Genomic DNA, 15406 nt, shown 5'->3' with positions numbered 1-15406 from the left:
GCATATTCTGGTATATTCTGGTATATTCTGGTATATTGTAGTATATTCTCGTATATTCTTCTGTATTCTAGTCTATTCTGTTTGATTCTGGTATATTCTGGAATATTCTGCTATAATCTCGTATATTCTAGTATATTCTGCTATATTCTAGTATATTCAGGTATATTCTCGTATATTCTGGTGTATTCTAGTAATATTATGGTATATTCTGGTATATTCTGGAATATTCTGCTATATTCTCGCATATTCTATTATGTTCTGCTATATTCTTGTATATTCTAGTTTATTCTGGTATATTCTGGTTTACTCTAGTGTATTCTGGTATATTCTGGTATATTCTGCTATATTCTGGTATATTCTAGTATAAACTGCGGTATTCTCGTATATTCTAGTACATTCTGATATATTCTAGTATATTCAGGTCTATTCTCGTATGTTCTTCCATATTCTAGTAATATTATGGTATATTCTCGTATATTCTGGTATATTCTGGATTATTCTGCTATATTCTCGTATATTCTAGTATATTCTGCTATATTCTAGTATATTCTAGCATATTGGGGTATATGCTCGTGTATTCTTCTGTATTCTAGTATATTCATGTATATTCTAGTATATTCAGGTGTATTCTCGTATATTCTTCTATATTCTAGTAATATTATGGTATATTCTGGTATATTCTGGTATATTCTGGATTATTCTGCTATATTCTCGTATATTCTAGTATATTCTGCTATATTCTAGTATATTCTAGTATATTCTCGTATATTCTTCTGTATTCTAGTCTATTCTGGTTTATTCTGGTTGTTCGGCGAATTGCCGAGTGCCGGGACCGTCCAGCGGTGGACGCGGAATGAGAGCACCGGAAAGAAGGATGAAGTTCCGGAGGAGACGAATGGATTTCGCAAGAAACGAAAATGCACGGAACCAACGGTTATTTATTTTAAAAAGACAAAACTCATAGTACACTGACGTACACTGACGCTCGGACAAACACGGAGGAACGGCGAGAACGGAAATCTTGCTCGCGGCGCGACGGATGATCCTGACCGCGGAAGAACGGAAATCTTGCACGCGGGACGAGACGATTCGCGACGCGGATGAAAGAAGATTATTGACCGGGGAGAACAATAATCGTAGAGAACGGTTAACAGTCGTACTTGGACTTTCGAATGTACGTGAAGCTCGAGCTTGACTACGTGCGGAGCGGCCGCGAAAACGTGAGTGAAGCTAGAGTACAGAGAGCGTGAACGAGACGCGTACGAGCCGAAAGCGTATGGTCGAATGTCGATCAGACGAGAAACCGTTGTCTCCGTCGACGCGATCGGTGGATCTTGAAGAAACGGGTGGTTTGAAATTTGGGGAAACAATAGCAGAGAGACGAACGAAGGACGGAGAAGGAGCGACACAAAGAAAGGACGAAACAGAAGCGATCGCATCGACGAAGACAACATGTACGAGACCAGAACAACAACGGGCTATTTATAGCTTGGTGTCGAACAGAAATCAGATCAAGCCGTTATCGTTCGAATCTCGAACATACCGCCAGCCCTGAAACCTCAGTTTCAGAAGTCTTAAAATTAACGCAGAAACTTAATTTTAACGCAAAACTTAGAACTAACTATATCGATATATGGACATTTTTTTTTTTTTTTTTACATTGATGGAGAAGCGCTATCGATGGGAAGCGGACATAATTTTACAATCGGTCGCATCAATTCGGTAGACGAGGTCTTGACGGTGACCACGCGGACATGACCGTCGTCGCCGGGATGGAGTTGCTTGATCCGACCAAGCTCCCACTTGCACGGAGGGAGATTCGAGTTGCGCAGCAAAACTAATTGACCAGTCCGCAAAGGCGGTTGTTCACGACGCCATTTGCTTCGTTGTTGGAGGGTGTTTAGATAATCGCTCATCCAAATTTTCCAAAAGCGCTCCGTCGTATGCCGGACTAGCTGCCAACGAGCCAGACGATTTTCGGAAATCTCGAGAAGCGAAGGTTGCGGGGGGACCGAGAGCGCAGAGCCAATTAGAAAATGACCGGGGGTTAACACGTCAAAGTCATCGACAGAATCTCGCAAAGGCGCTACGGGTCGCGAATTTAAGCACGCCTCGATGGAGCACAGAAGGGTACTGAATTCTTCAAAGGTAAAGGTGCGAGGTCCGACGACTCGCTTTAAATGGTGTTTAAGACTCTTCACCCCGGCCTCCCACAACCCTCCGAAATGCGGAGCGGAAGGAGGAATAAAGTGCCAGGTGACACCATCGCTAGCGGCTTTGTTTAAGAACTCGGGATTTGTCAGGGACTCCCGAAACGCGCGCGTTAATTCCCGCGAAGCGCCGACGAACGTGGTCCCATTGTCCGAATAAATGGCAGAAGGGATTCCGCGTCGTGCACAAAATCGAACGTAGGCGTTAAGAAAGGCGCGGGTCGAATAGTCGGAAACCAACTCGAGGTGGATCGCTTTCGTAGCCAAGCAAACAAACAAGGAGATATAGGCTTTCCTTGATGTGATCCCACGACCGGCGGAAGCGCGAACTTGAATTGGTCCAGCATAGTCCACACCGCAGTGGGAAAAACATTTTGTTTGAGGAGAGACCCGGGATTCCGGTAGCCGTCCCATCAGCTGCTCGGGGACAGCAGCTCTTTCTCGCACGCATACAACACATGAATGAATTGCAGCTTTGACTAAACTGCGAGCGCGGAGAATCCAGAAAGTCTGACGTAGAGTGCTGAGAGTGAGTTGAAGGCCACCGTGCAACGAGCGCAAATGTGCCTGTTCAATTATCAACCGAACAAGCGGATGAGAAGATAAAATAATCGGATGCTTTGAATTGAACGGTAGTGGAGCGCGGTGTAGACGACCACCGACGCGAAGGAGCCCATCGTTATCGAGGAATGGGTCGAGAGATAAGATGGAACAGTTCCTTGAAAGATATCGTTTGCGGCGGAGTGCGTCTAGCTCTACAGGAAATAGAGTTGATTGGAGGTATTTGAGCCACCAAAGTTTCGCCGAATTACATTCCGCTGCGGTGAGAGCACGACCGACCGGAGATGGTCGAGGAGCCGACGGTCCTTTGCGACAAGCTTGAAGGAAGCGAAACATGTACGCGGTGACGCGGATGAGCTTCGGCCACGAAGAGAAGCGGCTCTCCAGATCCCACCGTGGAAAAGTGGTAACCACATGTGCCGACACGACGTTGGCTTCCGGTTGAACGTCGTCGGTGACCAAGAGTGGACGGTTCGGCCATTCGGAACGCTCGCGACGCAGCCAGGATGGACCATGCCACCAGAGATCGGAACCTAGAAGATCGTCGCTCAGGAGACCTCGAGAGGCACAATCGGCGGGATTGCATTCGGTGGGGACGTGCCGCCACTCAGCTTGAGGGAGGCGAGTCTGAATTGTAGCGACGCGGTTAGCGACGAAAGTCTTCCATCGCGAAGGATGCTGGGATATCCAGTTAAGCACGACCGTCGAGTCAGTCCAACACACGCAAGGTATTGGTCGAGAGTCGAATGACTCGAGAACAAATTCGATAAGGCGAATCATAAGACAAGCACCTTGCAGTTCTAACCGTGGTATCGTCAAAGGATTTAGCGGAGCGACCTTCGATTTGCCGGCGAGAAAGGAAATTGTGATTTCGCCGGAGGACGAGATGCATTTTGCATAAACCACGGCTGAATACGCAACTGTTGAGGCATCGGAGAAACCGTGAAGCTCCACTCGCGATGTAGTAGATATTAGACCAATCCATCGGGGAAGTTGCACTTTGTCAAGGTGAGCCAATTGAGAGTAAAGAGTTCGCCATTTGCTGAGTTTGTGAACCGGGGTGGGTTCGTCCCAACCAACGCGGAGGCGCCAAAGTTCTTGAATGAAAACTTTCGCGAGAATAGTAGCAGGAGTGATCCATCCCAAAGGGTCATAAATTTTGGCAATGGTCGACAAAATAGAACGCTTGGTTGACGGACACGAGTCCGAGAGGGATGTCTTGAATTGAAAAGTATCCTGGGAAGGATTCCAGCAGATTCCAAGAACCTTTACTTGATCATCTTGAGCCAGATCTTTCGTGCACGCTAGACCATGATCGGAAGGGTCAATGTCAGAGAGGAGAGAAGGATGATTACTGGCCCATTTCCGGAGGTGAAATTTCCCACAATGGAGCAATTTGATGAGTTGATCTCGACAATGCCGAAGAGACGCGATATCATCGTGTCCGAAAAGAAGGTCGTCGATGTAAGTGTTTGATCGGAGAATCGGAGACGCTAAAAGGAAACGGTCGCCTTCATCCTCAACCAAACGTTGGAGTACCCGAAGAGCTAGATATGGGGCGCAAGTCATCCCATACGTGACGGTCAGCAATTCGTACTCTTGAATAGAGTCCGCCGAGTGAGGAGCCCACAGGATACGCTGGTAACTGACATCCCGAGGATCCACTAGGATCTGCCGGTACATCTTGGCAATATCCGCGGTGTACACAAAACGAAACGCGCGCCAGCGGAGAATGACCGAAGAGAGATTCGTTTGTAGTTTAGGACCAGGTAGAAGATGATCGTTTAACGATGATCCGTTCGTGGTAACACTCGAGGCGTTGAACACGACGCGCAGGTGCGTCGTGCTGCTACCTTCGCGGAGAACGGGATGATGAGGGATATAGACCGATTGAGAATCACTTGACGAAGACACAGCGGAGCGCATGTGGCCAAGCCGTTCATATTCTTGCATGAAGTCGCGATATTCTGAGGCAAGGTTCGGATTTGACTCAAATCTGCGGTTGAGATGGAGCATGATCCGTTCTGCAGTCGAACGCGAGTGCCCGATCCTCAGCGGAGGGTTTGAGCGGAAGGGAAGACGGACAATATAACGACCGTTCGTTGTGCGAGTCGTAGAGTCTCGAAAATATTGCTCACACTGTTTCTCAGCGGGAGTTAGAAGAGAGGCATGTGGGATTTCCTCGATTTCCCAAAATCGGCGGAGGTCCGCATCGAGAGAATTATCGTGAACGCAGTGGTGCGTGGAGACCAGTTGCGTTGTATTTGAGACTGGTTCGGAACGACGGAAGAAACCGCGGTCCAATGAATTATGAAGGGGTCCAGAAATGACCCATCCAAAAATAGTATTTTGCGCGATCGGTTGCGCAGTTTGCCCTTTACGCAGCCCGTGTTGAATGATGCTTGGGTACACGTCGGCTCCGAGAATCATTTGTATGGGGTCAGAACTAGACGGGTCGTGATCGGCCCAAGAAAGATCGGCTAAATGCGCGAGAGTACGCCAATTTCGGACTCGCGAGGGTTTGTACGTGGACATTGACCCGAGCACCAACGCCGTGGTCGGAACACAAGGCGCGGAAGAAGTGCGATTCGACACCAGAAGATGGGTTGCGTGGCGTACAGTCCCAGCGTGAACGCCGCCGACGGCAGAAATCGACGCGACGACACGGTTACGTTTCGCTCGCAAAAGCTCGACAACCGACTCGGCCACAAAACTGGCTTCGGAGCCTTGGTCAATTAACGCACGAATTATCACGCTGCGACCGGAGGGAACGCTTACTTGAATTCGCGCGGTAGCTAAGAGTATGGACGACCCGGTAGCCGCTGAACCTGCGGTTGCTGAATGCGAATTGATTTCAGCGGAGACGGACTCGCGAGTACCGGACGACTCAGCGGAAGACCGAGCCCCAGGGGTCGACTCGTCGTGCAAGAGCGAGTGATGACGCTTCTGACACATGCGGCAAGTGTGTTTACTGGCACACGACGAAATCGCGTGATTATAACTGAGACAATTCGGGCAGCACGATAACCGCTTAACAATCTCAAGTCTTTGCCGGGGGCTCTTCGCGAGAAACGAGGAGCAATAGCCTAAATAATGATGAGCTTTACATAAGGGACAGGCTCCTTGCGAATTTTTCGACGCTGTCGCGAGGTGAGAGTGAGCGGGATTGCGCGAAGGGCGAGACGCAGAAAGTGACGAGGAGGCTCCTATCTTGCCGGACGCGCCGGAATCGAAGTCTTCGAGCGCGCGCACCCGCGTATCGATAAACGTCTGGAACTCTTCGAAGGAGGGAAACTTCGTGTCGTCGCCTGCCCGAAGAGTCCAGGCCTTTCGCGTCGCGGGATCGAGCTTTTGTACCGCAAGATGAAGAAGGAAGTCGTCCCAAAGCTCGGCAGCGCTTCTACCAAGATTTCGGAGCGACGAGACGGTCATAGCGAGGCGATCGCGCAAGTTTTGCAAGTCCGATGCAGATTCGCGATTGAGCGCATGCAGATCTAACAATGTGGTTAGGTATTTCGCGAGAAGGCGCCGAGGGTTATCGTACCGCGACGTGAGCGTTTTCCAAGCGATCGCAAAATTATCCTGAGTAACGGAAAGGTTACTGATGCACCCGAGTGCGCGTCCGGCGAGCGACGAAACGAGGTAATGCATACGCGAAAAATTATTTAAAGAAGAGTTCGCGATTATAAGCGACTGAAAGCGGTCCCGAAAGGCTTCCCATTCCTCGCACCGGCCATCGAACGGCTGGAGAGGAATCGGAGGAAGATGCGCGACGGGCGGAGCGAACGCACCTGGATTGTCGGTCGACGCGGTGTGACTCACTTCTTTCGGAGTAAGATCGGCGAGGGCAGAGTTCATGAAGGTGAGAGTCTGCAGGAACGTCTCCTCCGTGGTCTCGAGATAGTTGTCCTTGAAGTAGGCCATGGAGGGTCGATCCTCTGGTGGGATGGCAGCGGAGATCTTCACATCGTTGGCTTCGAAAGTCGCCCACTGGGTTTTGAGATGGTTCATACGCGTGTGTATCCCAGCCACTGTCCAGTTCGTCTTGCCCAGCTTCTTCAGGTTGGAAAGAGACCGCTCGATGGCTCGTTTAAGAGTTTCTTGCGTGGCGATGAGTTCCGGTATACTCACGTTCGTGTCCTTTCCACTCACTCACGATCCGGCTCGAAGGACCAAATTTTATGTTCGGCGAATTGCCGAGTGCCGGGACCGTCCAGCGGTGGACGCGGAATGAGAGCACCGGAAAGAAGGATGAAGTTCCGGAGGAGACGAATGGATTTCGCAAGAAACGAAAATGCACGGAACCAACGGTTATTTATTTTAAAAAGACAAAACTCATAGTACACTGACGTACACTGACGCTCGGACAAACACGGAGGAACGGCGAGAACGGAAATCTTGCTCGCGGCGCGACGGATGATCTTGACCGCGGAAGAACGGAAATCTTGCACGCGGGACGAGACGATTCGCGACGCGGATGAAAGAAGATTATTGACCGGGGAGAACAATAATCGTAGAGAACGGTTAACAGTCGTACTTGGACTTTCGAATGTACGTGAAGCTCGAGCTTGACTACGTGCGGAGCGGCCGCGAAAACGTGAGTGAAGCTAGAGTACAGAGAGCGTGAACGAGACGCGTACGAGCCGAAAGCGTATGGTCGAATGTCGATCAGACGAGAAACCGTTGTCTCCGTCGACGCGATCGGTGGATCTTGAAGAAACGGGTGGTTTGAAACAATAGCAGAGAGACGAACGAAGGACGGAGAAGGAGCGACACAAAGAAAGGACGAAACAGAAGCGATCGCATCGACGAAGACAACATGTACGAGACCAGAACAACAACGGACTATTTATAGCTTGGTGTCGAACAGAAATCAGATCAAGCCGTTATCGTTCGAATCTCGAACAGGATACGATATAGGATTTAATAGGATAGAGGATAGGATAGGATAGAGGATACGATATAGGATTTAATAGGATAGAGGATAGGATGGGATAGAGGATAGGATAGGATAGAGGATAGGATAGGATAGAGGATACGATATAGGATTTAATAGGATAGAGGATAGGATAGGATAGAGGATACGATATAGGATTTAATAGGATAGAGGATAGGATAGGATAGAGGATAGGATAGGATAGAGGATACGATATAGGATTTAATAGGATAGAGGATAGGATACGATAGAGGATACGATAGGATAGAGGATAGGATAGGATAGAGAATAGGATAGGATAGAGGAAAGGATAGGATAGAGGATAGGATAGGATAGAGGATAGGATAGGATAGAGGATGGGATAGGATAGAGGATAATATAGGATAGAGGATAGGATAGGATAGAGGATGGGATAGGATAGAGGATAATATAGGATAGAGGATAGGATAGGATAGAGGATAGGAGAGGATAGAGGATAGGATAGGATAGAGGACAGGATACGATAGAGGATAGGATAGGATAGAGGATACGATATAGGATTTAATAGGATAGAGGATAGGATACGATAGAGGATAGGATAGGATAGAGGATAGAGGATAGGATAGAGGATAGGATAGGATAGAGGAAAGGATAGGATAGAGGATAGGATAGGATAGAGGATAGGATAGGATAGAGGATAGGATAGGATAGAGGATAGGATACGATAGAGGATAGGATAGGATAGAGGATAGGATAGGATAGAGGATAGGATAGGATAGAGGATAGGATAGGATAGAGGATGGGATAGGATAGAGGATAATATAGGCTAGAGGATAGGATAGGATAGAGGATAGGATAGGATAGAGGATAGGATAGGATAGAGGATAGGATACGATAGAGGATAGGATAGGATAGAGGATACGATATAGGATTTAATAGGATAGAGGATAGGATACGATAAAGGATAGGATATAGGATTGGATAGGATAGCGGATAGGATAGGATAGGGGATTGGATAGGATAGAGAATAGGATATAGGATTGGATAGGATAGAGGATAGAATAGGATAGAGGATAGGATAGGATAGAGAATAGGATATAGGATTGGATAGGATAGCGGATAGGATAGGATAGAGGATTGGATAGGATAGGGGATAGGATAGGATAGAGGATAGGATAGGATAGAGAATAGGATATAGGATTGGATAGGATAGAGGATAGAATAGGATAGAGGATAGGATAGGATAGAGGATAGGATATGATACAGGATAGGATAGGATAGAGGATAGGATAGGATAGAGGATAGGATAGGATAGAGGATGGGGTAGGATAGAGGATAGGATAGGATAGAGGATAGGATAGGATAGAGGATAGGATAGGATAGAGGATAGGATAGGATAGAGGATACGATATAGGATTTAATAGGATAGAGGATAGGATAGGATAGAGGATACGATATAGGATTTAATAGGATAGAGGATAGGATAGGATAGAGGATAGGATAGGATAGAGGATACGATATAGGATTTAATAGGATAGAGGATAGGATACGATAGAGGATACGATAGGATAGAGGATAGGATAGGATAGAGAATAGGATAGGATAGAGGAAAGGATAGGATAGAGGATAGGATAGGATAGAGGATAGGATAGGATAGAGGATGGGATAGGATAGAGGATAATATAGGATAGAGGATAGGATAGGATAGAGGATGGGATAGGATAGAGGATAATATAGGATAGAGGATAGGATAGGATAGAGGATAGGAGAGGATAGAGGATAGGATAGGATAGAGGACAGGATACGATAGAGGATAGGATAGGATAGAGGATACGATATAGGATTTAATAGGATAGAGGATAGGATACGATAGAGGATAGGATAGGATAGAGGATAGAGGATAGGATAGAGGATAGGATAGGATAGAGGAAAGGATAGGATAGAGGATAGGATAGGATAGAGGATAGGATAGGATAGAGGATGGGATAGGATAGAGGATAATATAGGATAGAGGATAGGATAGGATAGAGGATGGGATAGGATAGAGGATAATATAGGCTAGAGGATAGGATAGGATAGAGGATAGGATAGGATAGAGGATAGGATAGGATAGAGGATAGGATACGATAGAGGATAGGATAGGATAGAGGATACGATATAGGATTTAATAGGATAGAGGATAGGATACGATAAAGGATAGGATAGGATAGAGGATAGGATATAGGATTGGATAGGATAGCGGATAGGATAGGATAGGGGATTGGATAGGATAGAGAATAGGATATAGGATTGGATAGGATAGAGGATAGAATAGGATAGAGGATAGGATAGGATAGAGAATAGGATATAGGATTGGATAGGATAGCGGATAGGATAGGATAGAGGATTGGATAGGATAGGGGATAGGATAGGATAGAGGATAGGATAGGATAGAGAATAGGATATAGGATTGGATAGGATAGAGGATAGAATAGGATAGAGGATAGGATAGGATAGAGGATAGGATATGATACAGGATAGGATAGGATAGAGGATAGGATAGGATAGAGGATAGGATAGGATAGAGGATGGGATAGGATAGAGGATAGGATAGGATAGAGGATAGGATAGGATAGAGGATAGGATAGGATAGAGGATAGGATAGGATAGAGGATACGATATAGGATTTAATAGGATAGAGGATAGGATAGGATAGAGGATACGATATAGGATTTAATAGGATAGAGGATAGGATAGGATAGAGGATAGGATAGGATAGAGGATACGATATAGGATTTAATAGGATAGAGGATAGGATACGATAGAGGATACGATAGGATAGAGGATAGGATAGGATAGAGAATAGGATAGGATAGAGGAAAGGATAGGATAGAGGATAGGATAGGATAGAGGATAGGATAGGATAGAGGATGGGATAGGATAGAGGATAATATAGGATAGAGGATAGGATAGGATAGAGGATGGGATAGGATAGAGGATAATATAGGATAGAGGATAGGATAGGATAGAGGATAGGAGAGGATAGAGGATAGGATAGGATAGAGGACAGGATACGATAGAGGATAGGATAGGATAGAGGATACGATATAGGATTTAATAGGATAGAGGATAGGATAGGATAGAGGATGGGATAGGATAGAGGATAATATAGGATAGAGGATAGGATACGATGGAGGATAGGATACGATAGAGGATAGGATAGGATAGAGGATATGATACGATAGAGGATAGGATAGGATAGAGGATACGATATAGGATTTAATAGGATAGAGTATAGGATACGATAGAGGATAGGATATGGTAGAGGATAGGATAGGATAGAGGATAGGATAGGATTGAGGATAGGATAGGATAGATGATAGGATAGGATAGAGGATAGGATAGGATAGAGGATAGGATAGGATAGAGGATAGGATAGGATAGAGAATAGGATAGGATAGAGGATAGGATAGGATAGAGGATAGGATAGGATAGAGGATAGGATACGATAGAGGATAGGATAGGATAGAGGATACGATATAGGATTTAATAGGATAGAGGATAGGATACGATAGAGGATAGGATAAGATAGAGGATAGGATAGGATAGAGGATAGGATAGGATAGAGGATAGGATAGGATAGAGGATAGGATAGGATAGAGGATAATATAGGATAGAGGATAGGATAGGATAGAGGATAGGATAGGATAGAGGATAGGATAGGATAGAGGATAGGATAGGATAGAGGATAGGATAGGATAGAGGATCCGATATAGGATTTAATAGGATAGAGGATAGGATACGATAAAGGATAGGATAGGATAGAGGATAGGATAGGATAGAGAATAGGATATAGGATTGGATAGGATAGCGGATAGGATAGGATTGAGGATTGGATAGGATAGCGGATAGGATACGATAGACGATAGGATAGGATAGAGAATAGGATATAGGATTGGATAGGATAGAGGATAGAATAGGATAGAGGATAGGATAGGATAGAGGATAGGATAGGATAGAGGATACGATATAGGATTTAATAGGATAGAGGATAGGATAGGATAGAGGATACGATATAGGATTTAATAGGATAGAGGATAGGATAGGATAGAGGATACGATATAGGATTTAATAGGATAGAGGATAGGATACGATAGAGGATACGATAGGATAGAGGATGGGATAGGATAGAGGATAATATAGGATAGAGGATAGGATAGGATAGAGGATGGGATAGGATAGAGGATAATATAGGATAGAGGATAGGATAGGATAGAGGATAGGAGAGGATAGAGGATAGGATAGGATAGAGGACAGGATACGATAGAGGATAGGATAGGATAGAGGATACGATATAGGATTTAATAGGATAGAGGATAGAATAGGATAGAGGATAGGATAGGATAGAGGATGGGATAGGATAGAGGATAGCATAGGATAGAGGATAGGATAGGATAGAGGATAGGATAGGATAGAGGATAGGATAGGATAGAGGATAGGATAGGATAGAGGATAGGATAGGATAGAGGATAGGATAGGATAGAGGATAGGATAGGATAGAGGATACGATATAGGATTTAATAGGATAGAGGATAGGATAGGATAGAGGATAGGATAGGATAGAGGATGGGATAGGATAGAGGACAATATAGGATAGAGGATAGGATAGGATGGAGGATAGGATACGATAGAGGATAGGATAGGATAGGGGATACGATATAGGATTTAATAGGATAGAGGATAGGATAGGATAGAGGATAGGATAGGATAGAGGATGGGATAGGATAGAGGACAATATAGGATAGAGGATAGGATAGGATGGAGGATAGGATACGATAGAGGATAGGATAGGATAGGGGATACGATATAGGATTTAATAGGATAGAGGATAGGATACTATAGAGGATACGATAGGATAGAGGATAGGATAGGATAGTGGATATGATAGGATAGAGGATAGGATAGGATAGGATAGAGGATAGGATAGGATAGGTTATAGGATAGGATAGAGGATACGATAGAGGATTGGATAGGATAGACGATACTATAGGATAGAGGATAGGATAGGGGCTAGTGGATACGACAGGACAGAGGATAGGATAGGATAGAGGATAGGATAGGATAGAGGATAGGATAGCGGATAGTATAGGATAGAGTATAGAATAGGATAAAGGATAGGATAGGATAGAGGATAGGATAGGATACAGGATAGGATAGGATAGAGAATAGGGTAGAGGATAGGATAGAGGATAGGATAGGATAGGGGATAGGTTAGGATAGAGAATAGGATAGGATAGAGGATAGGATAGGATAGAGGATATGATAGGATAGAGGATAGGATAGGATAGGATAGAGGATAGGATAGGATAGGGGATAGGATAGGATAGAGGATACGATAGAGGATTGGATAGGATAGACGATACTATAGGATAGAGGATAGGATAGGGGCTAGTGGATACGACAGGACAGAGGATAGGATAGGATAGAGGATAGGATAGGATAGAGGATAGGATAGAGGATAGGATACAGGATAGGATAGGATACGGGATAGGATATTATAGAGGATAGGATAGGATACAGGATAGGATAGGATAGAGAATAGGGTAGAGGATAGGATAGAGGATAGGATAGGATAGGGGATAGGTTAGGATAGAGAATAGGATAGGATAGAGGATAGGATAGGATAGAGGATAGGATAGGATAGGATAGAGGATAGGATAGGATAGGGGATAGGATAGGATAGAGGATACGATAGAGGATTGGATAGGATAGACGATACTATAGGATAGAGGATAGGATAGGGGCTAGTGGATACGACAGGACAGAGGATAGGATAGGATAGAGGATATAATAGGATAGAGGATAGGATAGAGGATAGGATAGAGGATAGGATAGAGGATAGGATAGAGGATAGGATACAGGATAGGATAGGATACGGGATAGGTTATTATAGAGGATAGGATAGGATAGAGGATAGGATAGAGGATAGGATAGAGGATAGGATAGAGGATAGGATAGAGGATAGGATAGAGGATAGGATAGGGGCTAGTGGATACAACAGAACAGAGGATAGGATAGGATAGAGGATAGGATAGGATAGAGGATAGGATAGAGGATAGGATAGAGGATAGCGTACAGGATAGGATAGGATACGGGATAGGTTATTATAGAGGATAGGATAGGATAGAGGATAGGATAGGATGGAGGATAGGATAGGATAGAGCATAGGATAGGATAGAGGATAGGATAGGATAGAGTATAGGATAGAATAGAGGATAGGATAGGATAGGGGATAGGATAGGATAGAGGATACGATAGAGGATTGGATAGGATAGACGATACTATAGGATAGAGGATAGGATAGGATAGACGATACTATAGGATAGAGGATAGGATAGGGGCTAGTGGATACGACAGGACAGAGGATAGGATAGGATAGAGGATAGGATAGGATAGAGGATAGGATAGAGGATAGGATACAGGATAGGATAGGATACGGGATAGGATATTATAGAGGATAGGATAGGATACAGGATAGGATAGGATAGAGGATAGGATAGGATGGAGGATAGGATGGAATAATGGATAGGATGAGACAGAGGATAGGATAGGATAGGATAGAGGATAGGATATGATAGAGGATAGGATAGGATACAGGATAGGATAGGATAGAGGATAGGATAGGGTGGACGGTAGGATAGGATAGAGGATATGATGGGATAGACGATAGGATAGGATAGATGGTAGGATACGATAGGGGATAGGATACGATAGAGGATAGAATGGGATAGCGGATAGGATAAGATAAAGGATAGGATACGATAGAGGATAGGATTGGATAGAGGAAACGATAGGGTAGAGGATAGGATAGGATAGAGTATTGGATAGGATAGAGGATAGGATAGGATAGAGGAATGGATAGGATAGGGAATAGGATAGGATTGAGGATAGGATAGGATAGAGGATAGGATAGAGGATTGGATAGGATACCGGATAGTATAGGATAGTGTATAGGATAGGGTAAAGGACAGGATAGGATAGAGGATAGGATAGGATAGAGGATACGATAGGATACAGGATAGGATAGGATAGAGGATAGGATAGGATAGGGGATAGGATAGGATAGAGGATAATATAGGATAGAGGATAGGATAGGATAGAGGATAGGATAGGATAGAGGATAGGATAGGATAGAGGATAGGATAGGATAGAGGATAGGATAGGATAGAGGATAGGATAGGATAGAGGATAGGATAGGATAGGGGATAGGATAGGATAGAGGATAATATAGGATAGAGGATAGGATAGGATAGAGGATAGGATAGGATAGAGGATAGGATAGGATAGAGGATAGGATAGGATAGAGGATAGGATAGGATAGAGGATAGGATAGGATAGAGGATAATATAGGATAGAGGATAGGATAGGATAGAGGATAGGATAGGATAGAGGATAGGATAGGATAGAGGATAGGATACGATAGAGGATAGGATAGGATAGAGGATACGATATAGGATTTAATAGGATAGAGGATAGGATACGATAAAGGATAGGATAGGATAGAGGATAGGATAGGATAGAGGATAGGATAGGATAGAGGATAGGATAGGATAGAGGATAGGATAGGATAGAGGATAGGATAGGATAGAGGACAGGATAGGATAGAGGATAGGATAGGATAGAGGATAGGATAGGATAGAGGATAGGATAGGATAGAGGATAGGATACGATAGAGGATAAG

General features: G+C 44.8%; 1 protein-coding gene across 1 annotated transcript; it reads right to left on the bottom strand.

Annotated features, from left to right (window-relative positions):
• Positions 1–1655: 1655 nt before the first annotated feature.
• LOC143364634 (uncharacterized) lies at positions 1656–6695 on the bottom strand. The gene has a single exon (XM_076804879.1). It carries the CDS (start codon positions 6693–6695, stop codon positions 1656–1658), a length of 5040 nt encoding a protein of 1679 aa, XP_076660994.1.
• Positions 6696–15406: the final 8711 nt, after the last annotated feature.

Source organism: Halictus rubicundus, unplaced genomic scaffold (genome assembly GCF_050948215.1).
Source record: "Halictus rubicundus isolate RS-2024b unplaced genomic scaffold, iyHalRubi1_principal scaffold0787, whole genome shotgun sequence".
NCBI lineage: Eukaryota > Metazoa > Arthropoda > Insecta > Hymenoptera > Halictidae > Halictus > Halictus rubicundus.
This window is presented reverse-complemented; position numbering and strand designations above follow the sequence as displayed.

What these genes read in the sequence shown, in the direction of transcription:
- LOC143364634 (XM_076804879.1), bottom strand. Translation starts at nt 6,695, where the DNA reads ATGGCCTACTTCAAGGACAACTATCTCGAGACCACGGAGGAGACGTTC.